The following is a 10,269-nucleotide window of genomic DNA, read 5'->3' as shown; positions in this document are numbered from 1 at the left end:
CAGGGAGGGCCGGGGCTCCCGTGTGTGTGGCTGCCTGCCCAGCTCCTCGGCATGCTGCACAGACCCTGGAGTCACGCAGACCTGGCGGCAGTCCTTGGCCCTGTTCACTCACTGCGAGACTGCCCGAGCCCTCCGCCTTCTCTGGGTCTCATCCCCTTCCCCTTGCAAATGGGGCCCTCCTTTGTCCTCCACTATGGGGCAGGTGGGCCTAGCTGCCGCCTCTGAACACCCTCATAGGCCTGATTTGGGGAGGCCTAGAGAAGAGGTGTCCCCAGTTCAGGGAACCCAGGAAATTATTGTCTATCGAGTGGGCACAGGAAGCTGACAGTCAAGGCTGAAGGTCATGGCTAGGGGGGCTGGAGCGAGGGCGACAGGGCACCCACACCACAGTGCACACACCACCAGTGAACTGGAATCCGTTTATTTCACAGTTTGCGGCAGCCCCTGGGGCCCCTCCCATGCACAGCCAACTTCCTGTCTGGAAAAATAATGTGAGGTCCCAGCAGTGACCTTTGAGAGATGAGGAGATCACACCGGGTGGGGTGGCTCTGAGGGGTGCAGGTGGCTGGGTGTGTGTTGAGGGGCAAAGTCAAATGGGGCACCCCATTCCTGGAGCCTGGGTTTCCCTTACTGTGGGCTGGGTGACAGCTGGTTTCTCTAGCTCAAGCCCTAAAGATGAGGACAGAGGGCAGAAGGGGTCACTGCCGCCCCCTCCAGGGTACCTGGAATTGCTGAGGATCCTCTGGGACACACCAGGCAACCTAGTGTTCGAGCTGACCAGGTGAGGGGCCCGAGAGTCAGTTATCCTTGGCAGCTGCGAAAGGGCCCAAGTGAGGCTCTAGGCTTTCTAACCCCAGAATGACAGAGTGACACAAGGCAAGGGTAGAGGGGAGAGAGGCCTCCAGGACCAGCCTCCTGCCCTATGAGGCCCAGTCTGCACGGGTGCCTAGGCCGTGCTCTGCCCATCGGTGTAGTGGCAGGGCCACGCCTGGCCTCCCCAGCTGGGACTGGGTGGGTGGGGTGACTGGGGGCAGCTGGGGCCTGGTGGCCTCATGGTGAGAGCAACAGCTGGATGAGCTTCTGGAACTGCTCCCGGTGCTCATAGATGTAGACCTCAGTCTCCCAGAGGGCGCCGACCAGCACCGTGTCGCTGACCTCATCCAGCATGATGTCCACCCCCAGCTGGGGGTTCAGTCTGTTTGGGATAAGGAGAAGGGGGTCACTCCAGGACACTTGGCCTGGGTTGTGGATAGAAGTTAGGACTGGGGTGGGCACAGAGCAGCCCTGTGGGGAAAGAGAATGTCCACACCAAGAACTGGGGTGGGCAAGGTCGCCGGGTCGGCAAGGCCAGGGCTTGGGACTAGGGCCCAGGGCTGCGGCGGGCTGAGCACTCACCTGAAGTACTGGATGCCGACCATCTCACACCAGGCCCGGGCCCGGTTCACGGCGCGCCCATCCGGGTCTGTGCACTGGCGAGGAGCAGCCTCTGTGAGAATCCAGCACACGCCACACCCACAGCCCCTGCCTGGGGGTCCCCATGGTCTAGCCTGGCTCAGCCACCCACCAGCAGAGTGGCTGGGCAAGTCCCCCTCCCTGGGCTGCAGCGACTGTCCCAGCTGTGTAATTAGAAGGGCACAGTGGGGGGCTTCCAGGTGGCTCAGCAGCACCAGGGTGTGTGAGGCAGGCAGGGGCAGCGTGCACAGGCCTCCGCGTCCCCACCCCCTGCAGCTTTTGTCCAATATTCTGGGCCTCCACGTGGGTGTCTGGAGGAAGGGATCTAAGCTGGAAGACGCTTGGAAACCCCAGTGTGGGTGGTCACTGAGGGTCCTGCCAACACTGAGATGCTAAGCCAGACACCCTCCCCTGAACTGGCTACAGAGGCTCAGCACTGCCTCCCTGACACCCACGGGAGGAGGATGAAGGCCTCGTCGGGGGAAGAGCGTCTGGGGAGGGGCCCCTACTCACACAGTCCACCACCATCTTGCCCAGTTCCTTGGCCCCAAACACTGTCTTGGCCAGTTCCCAGGGGTTACTGGGACGGAAGACATCCACACAGGTCACCGGCACCTGCGGGGACTTCCCCGTCCCCAGAGAGACGACAATGGAGAGTTTCTTCACCTTGTTGCCCTGACCCTGTTGGGGACAGGACAGGGGTGGTTGGGGAAGCCCTTCCCCAGGAGAGAGGAGAGGCCCACAACTGGGCGCTGGGGAGTGTGAGGAGGGCGTCGGTCCTCCTACCGCCCGTACCCTCTCCTTTCTCCGGAACAAGCTGTGCTGCCAATGTGTTGGGCCCCCTCGACGAGTCACCCCCACCCCGATATCCGGAGTCCTCAGCCCGCCGCAGCAGCGAGGTCTGAGCACGCTTGCCTCGGTCTTTGAGCCCCTCCTGCTCCAGGACGCCCGCCCTGTCCCGTCTGGCCCCTAGAGGGCGCTCGCCTCTCTGACAGCCGAGCCCCAGCTGGTGGTAACAACAGCGGGAAAGGATAGGGCACATGGGGTCGGGCACTGTCCTGAACATTTTACATAGAAGAGCACAGGGAAGCCCCATGACAGGCCCCCAGAGGCACTGTCGGTACCCTGATGTGAAGCACAGGCTCAGCCAGGCCCCGGCCCCAGAGGGCATCTCCGGGACCCAAGCTCACCCCACTGCACCACACTGCCTCTCCTAGTGGACGCAGGCTTCGCCCGCCTCTGCACTGGGCTCCTGAGCGGGGGCCCACTGCTCCTGCTCTGGACCGCTGAGTCTATACTGCCTCAGCCCCAAAGGCCTCGGAATGGGGCCCTTTCTGAGCTCCCAGGCCTCCCGGCAGAAACGGTCCTCCTCCCGGGGCCCGCACAGGCCTTTATCACAGCACCTGAAACACCTGGAGGGCTGTGCCCTTGCTCACAGACTGTATCCCTTAGATGTGAGCTCCTCAAGGTCAGGCGTGTGACCCCGGGCTGGGCAGAGTGGCTGGGACTGGGGCGGGCATGTACTAGTGCCCACGCTGCCCGCCCCACCACCAGCACGTGCTGTTACTGGAGCATAACTCTTGACCACTGAATCCAGACTGGGCCTCAGAATCCCTCCTAGCACAGGGCTTTGGGCAGATACCACCAATCAACCAGGTTCAAGCATGGGAAAAAATGCTGTTGAGGGCACAAATGAAAGAATACAGAATCAAAGATTATAAAGAATAAATTTGCTCCTCTGGAGTCAATCATTAGCATGGTTTGCTGAAGCAGGGGTGGCTCCGGTGGGCAGTCATGCTGGCCCCTCTGACCTGAGGTGGCTCTCACCTTGCGGATCATGTCCTGGTTGTATTCATGGATCTCGGTCATGGCATCCAGTGTGGGGTTGTTGGCCAGCAGCCCGCCATCCAGGAAGCGCCCATTAGGCCGGAAGTAGGTGGGGGCGGCCCCACTGCTCCGGGCTGCCCGCCACACCAGCTGCTCTGCAGGGGGCGGGAGGAGGGTGGCCAGTGGCACAAGGAACTGGTGTAAGAGCCGCATGCTTCAGATTTTGCACGTGTGTGTATGTGGGTCTGTGGGAAGAGGAGGAGGCTGGGAACTCCTCAGAGGCAGGGCTGTGGCAAGGCCATGCTTTCTCATCCTGCCATCCTGGTGGAAGGCGGTGGGAAGCTGAGCACCTCCAGGGGCCTCCTCCAGCCTCTTCAAGCCCTGATAGCTGCCCTGCTCTGCAGGCCGTCAGCTGCTAAAGACTCGGGGCAGCGGGTGGGACGGTGGTTGGCAGGGGGTCCCCGACAGCAAGAGTATGACTCCCACCCACCACCGTGCAGGCTTTCTGCCAACTGCTTCCCACAGATACAGCAGAAATGGTTTAACCTGAGGGCTGCGTTGGAGGCTTTAGGTTAATGTTCTGGCTGAAGCGAGGCTCCTGTACAGACTCCGGAGCCTCATAGTTCCGGAAGAGGTGGAGTTCCGCAGGCTGCCGGTCAGACAGTGTCCCTGTCAGCATCACCCTAGGGAGAAACAAGGGGTAGGACAGTGGAAGTCACTGACCCATCCACCCTTGGCAGTCCACCTGCAGCAATCTTTGTCCAAATTGCTGACCCCCAGATCTCGCTTCTGGGGATTCATCCTAAGACACTCTCATGTGTGTGGGTGATGAGCGTGCACAAGGCTGTGAACAGCAGGATCTGCTGTTGAACCAAAGACTGAAATGTCCATCAGCAGGATGGCCCAACGTATCAGGGTTCCCCTTCCCAGCGGGCTCTGTGTCACCACAGAATGACTAAGGATATACTTTATGTACTGATAGGCCATGAGCACCAAGATTTATGGGTGAGTGGAAAAAGTATGTTCAGGGCAGTGGGTGTAGCATGCCAACATTTATTTAAAAACAAAACCCTAAAACCTATGTAGCTGTTTGTTTGGTCAGAGGGCAACTCCGGAAGGACTCATGAGCAGAACCTGGGAACTGTGACCTGCCTCTGGGGCAGGGGACTGCCTGGTGGCTACAGCTCATGGACAGGAGTGGGAGGGGACCTCTCACTGCGTCACCCTCGATACCTCTTCAATGATTTGCCATGTGAGTCTCCTCACTTGGAAGACTCTTACTTGGCCTGAGAGGCATCCTTAAATACTGCAAGGAGTATATAGAGTGGTACAGCCTCCTTGGAAACTAATACGTATTAAGATCTTTACAAATGTCCTGGCTCTTTGATCTGGGAATTCCATTTTGGGAAACCTAACCTAAAGAAATAATCTTAGTTACAATAAAAGCTTCTTGTATAAAGCTATTCATGATGGTGTAATTTATTAGAGTAAAAAATGAACTGATTTAAATGGCAACAAAATAAGGGGTAATGGGATGTTTTACAGCAGTTCCAAATTATGCTGGCAGAAATGTGTTTGATATTTACATTATAAAGAAAAATATAAAGGAAAGGGAACCAATAACTCCATACAGGAAAAAAAGATTAGTTTTCCATTTCTGAGAATACTGTGGGAAAGTTATCTGAACAACCCTCCCACTAAACAAAAAAATAAATATTGGAAAAATATTTTTAAAAATCTTAAAAGCATAGGAGACCTGGTAAGATAGAAAGGAAATACCAGGGTAAACTCTGAGGATAAGCAAGAATCCAGAGGTCAATGGAGCACAGACCCAGCTTCGACCTGAAGGCAGATACCAAACTCAGTAATCTGAACATCAGTGCTAATCACTTCATGGGGCCAGTGGGACAAAAGTCAAAGTCCAGGGCCCACCAAAACTGAGGGGTCTGATGGAAAACCCCCACATTTAATTGGGAACACAAAAGTCTACACTCTTGGATAAGGGTGAATGAGAAATAAACCCGCCCCTTTCATATCCCTAGAGGCAGTGAGGTAAGTGGCCTTAGCATTGGACAAAGGAGGGAGAAAAAAAAATCCCTGAAAATGTATAATCACAAACTAACCCTTCTGCAGATCTGCAGTTTAAATTCACATCATGTGGGGGATGTACCAAATCCTTCATGCCAAGAGTTTAGTCACAGTGGCCCTAGATGGTAGTGTACCTAGTCGCCTAGAAGAGATAACACAAAACACTCTGGAGGAAGATGCTTTTATTCTAGACCTCAAAGAGTCTGCATGTATTATTTTTCAATACTAAGGAACACTGCACAGTTAAAATTAAAAGTGGTGGAGGAACACAATGAAATAAAACCCTATGAATGAGAACCAGCAGAAACCAACATAAACAGCAAAACATACCTATATAGACTGTAGATATTTGACTCCTTAAACAAAGATTATAAGCAGCTTAGTTTACAATGTTTAAAGACATCAAAGACAAGCTTGATAATACCTTCAAGGAGAAGGAAAGTATAGTGATTTAGAGGATTTGAAGAACCAGAGTACTTCTAGAAATTAAAAAAAAAAAGAATAAAAATTCCCGTGGGTGGGTTAAATGGAAAATTAGATAACACAGAGAATTAATTAATTGATAAATAGGTAAGAAGAAATTACGTGAATGAAACACAGAAAGATAAAATGATAGAATATATAGGAGAAGTTAAAAGACATGGAGGATAGAAAAGGTCTAACATATACTTAATTGGAGTTCCAGAAGGAGAGGAAAGAGAAAATGAGGAAGAGGCAAGGACTGAAGAGATGACTTAGGTTTCCAGAACTGAAGAAAAGCACCAGTCCAAAGAATTATGAAGACTAACAAATCCCATGCAGGGATTAAAAGGAATTCATAATCTAGATATTTCATAGTACAACTGTATAAAGCACCAAAAACAAATTTTTGGTGGAAATTTGGTGGAAAAATCCAGAGGAAAAAAACAGACCAATTACTTTCAAAGGAGTAACAGTTAGATCAAAATTGACCTTGCAAGTGTAACAATGGAAGCTAAAAGATTATAGAATGCTACCTTGCATTTTCTTCTACAAGAAAATCACCAATATAGAATTATATACCCAGCAAGAACAAGAATGAAATAAAACTATTTTCTAACAATTCTCCTGGTGGAGAATTCACCACCAGCAGACCCTCCCAAAAGGAAAGTCAAAAGAATGTACTCTAGGCAGAAGGAAAGTGGTCATAACTGAAAGTCTGAGATGCAAAAAAAAGTACATACATATGCATACACACATACATACTCGATGGTGTGCTGGAACCAGCTCATTCTGGCTTGTAAGAACCTACTGTTAAATCTCATGAATTGGTTGTTAGAACTGTTGGTATCTTAAGATTGCCTACGGTGGAAGTATTTATGCCATGGGAATTGGCAAAGACTACAAATCAAGGCTTGATCCCCCAGATATCTGATTTACCAGCACACCACTGGATAAATCTAAATGAAAACAAACTTCAAAAAATAATAGTATCCTGTGGGGCTTAAAAAAAAAGATAGATTAAAAATACAGGAAAACAATTATAGATAAGGTGGGGAACAATAATAGATAAGGAAGAGAATTTTCTATCTCCTCTCCTTCTAAAACTCCAATTAAACCTATGTTAGACTTTTTCTACCCTCCATGTCTTTTAACTTCTCCTGTATATTTTATATCTCTGTGCTGTACCCTGGGTAATTTCTTCTTATGTATTTTACAATTCACTAATTCTCTCTTCAGTATTATCTAATTTTCCATTTAACCCATCTAGTAATTAAAATATTTAAAAATACTTGATTATCTGTGGGAAGTGTAATGTTACAAATTAACTTTAGACTTTTTAAAGTATGCACTGAAAAAAAGAAATGAGTGCATAAATTTCAAACTTATCAGGGATATGGAATATAACAATTACATCAAAAATTCCATGGATGAGTTAAATGGAAAATTAGATCATTATACAGCTGGGTATATAATTCTATATTGTTGATTTTCTTGTAGAAGAAAATGCAAGATATCATTCTATCATCTTTTAGCTTCCACTGTTACATTTGCAAAGTCAATTTTGATCTAACTGTTACTCCTTTGAAAGTAATTGGTCTGTTTTTTTCCTCTGGATTTTAAAAAAATTTGTTTTTGGTGCTTTATACAGTTGTACTATGAAACTACTCAGTTTTAATTACCAAAAGAAGGCTAGAAAGAGAAAAAGAAATGCAGAATAAAATAGGATCGCATATGCCATTCCAAATATATCACTAATTATGTAAATATAAAAGGACCAGCCATATAAACTACAAGATTAACTATATGAAGTTTCTGATAGTCAAGCCAATCAGCTAAATCATTCTTAACTAATTAATTTAAATAAATATGTTACTATGCATTAAAAACCTATAAATGGATTAAATGCTACAGGTATGAATAAAAAGCAACAAATTAGACTAAGAAAAAATTCAACTATAGGCTATTTGCAAGAGAAACCTCTAAAGCACAAGGATTCTAGAAGGCTGAATTAAAGGATGAATACAGATATACCATGCAAATATGACCAAAGAAAGCTGTTGTAACTATATTAACACCAGACAAAATACGCATGGAAGTCAAAAGCAATCCTAGATATAAAGAGGGCTGCTTCATAAAAACAAAAGATTCCAGTCATCAAAAAAATACATGAAAATTTAAATTTATATGCACTGAATAGCATAGAGTCAAAATATTAAAACCAAACTTGACCAAACTAAAGATAAAAGAGTCAAATTCTCACAGGAGGAGATTTCAACATATCTCTCTTAATAACTGATAGAAATGGACAAAAACTAGTAAGGATATGGAAGATTTGGAAATTTTAAACAAGATTCCTTGCCAATTATGACTTAATGGACATATATATAGAACTTGGAGCCCAACAAATGAAGAATCCAAATTCTGTTAAATTATACATGGGACATTTACAAACACTGAATGTAAAAGCCCACGAAACAAGTCTCAACACATTTTAAAGGACCAAAAGCATACAGAGCAAGCCTTCTGGCCAAAAAAACAATTAATAACAAAAATGTAACTAGAAAATCTCCTAAGTTTAGAAATTGAGAAATGTATTTTTAATAACCTATAGTTCAAAAAATTTTAATGAAAATCAGAAAATATTCTGAACATTTTAAAATATAATTAACACAGTACTTAGATTTACACACACACACACATAGCATAGTTAATAAAACAGAATAAAAGCTAAAACTCAACAAGCAAAACATTTACTTCAAGAAGTTAAAAAAAAGAACAGCCAAATAAACCCAAAGAAAGTACAAGAAGGAATAAAAGTAAGAGCAGAAATTAATGAAACAGAAAACAAACACATAATAGAGAGCCAATAAGTGGCTGAAAGTTGGTTTTCTGGAAAAGTGATCCAATTAAAACACCTGTGGCAGGACTGGTGAAGAAAAGAGGAGATCTGAATAATTAGGAAGAAAAAGGGCTCATCACCACAGATGCTACAGGCATTAAAAAGATACTAAGAGAATATTTTGAACAACACTATGCCAATAAATTTGAAGATTTGATGAAATGGGTATATTCCTAGGAAAAAACAAACTTAACCAAAACTAACACAAGAAGACATTTAGAAACCCTAAATAGTTGTACAACCATTGAAGCAATTAATTCCATTATAAAAAATCTTCCCCCAAAGCAAACTCCAGGCATAGATAACTTCACTGGCAAATTCTACCAAATATTCAAGGAAGAAATAAAGTCACTATTACACTAATTCTTTCAGAAAATAGAAAAAGATGAAACATTCCTTCAATACCAAAACCCAGCAGCGCCAAAATGGGAAAAAACAGGTCAGTCTCCCTAATGAACACGGATGCAAAATCCTAAACAAAATATTAGCAAGCTGAGTCTATCAGAATTTGTACACTCATGTTCATAGCATCACTTACTCACACAGCCAAAGGATGGAGATGACCCAAATGTCCATCAGCAGATGAAAAAAAAGTGGTCTACTTGCACAATGGAATAGTATGCAGCCTTCAAAAGGAAACGAGTTCTGAAACAGGCTATGACATGGATAAACCTTGAGGACATTGTGCTCAGTGAATTAGCTAGTCAGAAAAAGACAATATGGTATGATTCCACTTACATGAGGTACTTAAGAGTAGTTAAACTCATAGGTATAGAAAGTAGAATGGTAGTTGCCAGTTGCTGGGGTAAAGGGAAATGAAGAATTTGTTTAATGGATACAAAATTTCAGTTTTGCAAGATAAAAAGGGTTGGGAGATCAGATGCACAACAACATGAATATACTTAACATCACTAAACAGTTGGTTAAGATATGGTTAAAAAAGCAGTAAATTTTATGTGTATTTTATCACAATAAAATTTTTTTAATGAATAAATAAAGGATATTTCTAAATACTGGCTACAGTCAAAAAATGAAATGTTTAATGTTTAAAATGTATAATTTACAGTAGCACAAAACATATGAAGCACTTAAACAGATGTGTAAGATCTCTATAGATAAAACCCTAAAACTGCATTGAGAAAGTACACAAATGGAATGTTTTACTGTGTCCTCTAATTGCAAGACTTGGTGTTTTTAGAAGTCAGTTCCCTGCCAAATCTTACAGATTCAATGTTATCTCAATCAAAATCCCAACAGAATTTGGTTTTCTGTAGAATTTGACAACTGATTCTAAATTTATATGGAAGCACAAATAACAGCAAGTCACCCTAGCCCAGCACTTCTGTGCACCAGGTGCTTTTTACAAAGCTTTATAAATATTACCTTTTTTACTCCTGAAAACCCCAGGAGACAGATGGTATATTACTCCCATTTTTGAGAAGACTTGCACACTCCTAACCACCTCTCTATAATGCCTCCAAGAATAACCAGGATACCCTTCAAGGAGAAGGCCAAGGAGGAAGGACTTATTAGTGCTGAAC

The 10,269-nt window shown here is 45.3% G+C and overlaps 1 protein-coding gene across 4 annotated transcripts in view; it reads right to left on the bottom strand.

The window, feature by feature from the left end:
- Positions 1 to 405: 405 nt before the first annotated feature.
- Positions 406 to 10,269, bottom strand: part of PLA2G6 (phospholipase A2 group VI) — a 49,378-nt gene continuing 39,514 nt past the window's right edge. For all 4 annotated transcript variants that reach the window (XM_057486364.1, XM_057486365.1, XM_036891297.2 and 1 more), the window contains 5 exons: positions 3,826 to 3,962; positions 3,280 to 3,434; positions 1,966 to 2,133; positions 1,396 to 1,469; positions 406 to 1,195 (listed from right to left, as the gene is read on the bottom strand). In XM_057486364.1, coding sequence (XP_057342347.1) covers positions 1,051 to 1,195; positions 1,396 to 1,469; positions 1,966 to 2,133; positions 3,280 to 3,434; positions 3,826 to 3,962 — 679 coding nt within the window. In that variant the 3' untranslated portion in view covers positions 406 to 1,050. The remainder of the gene's footprint in view (positions 1,196 to 1,395; positions 1,470 to 1,965; positions 2,134 to 3,279; positions 3,435 to 3,825; positions 3,963 to 10,269) is intronic.

This window comes from Manis pentadactyla, chromosome 10 (assembly GCF_030020395.1).
Source record: "Manis pentadactyla isolate mManPen7 chromosome 10, mManPen7.hap1, whole genome shotgun sequence".
In the NCBI taxonomy this organism is placed as follows: domain Eukaryota; kingdom Metazoa; phylum Chordata; class Mammalia; order Pholidota; family Manidae; genus Manis; species Manis pentadactyla.
Note: the sequence above shows the minus strand (reverse complement) of the source record. Positions and strands in the feature narration are given on the sequence as shown.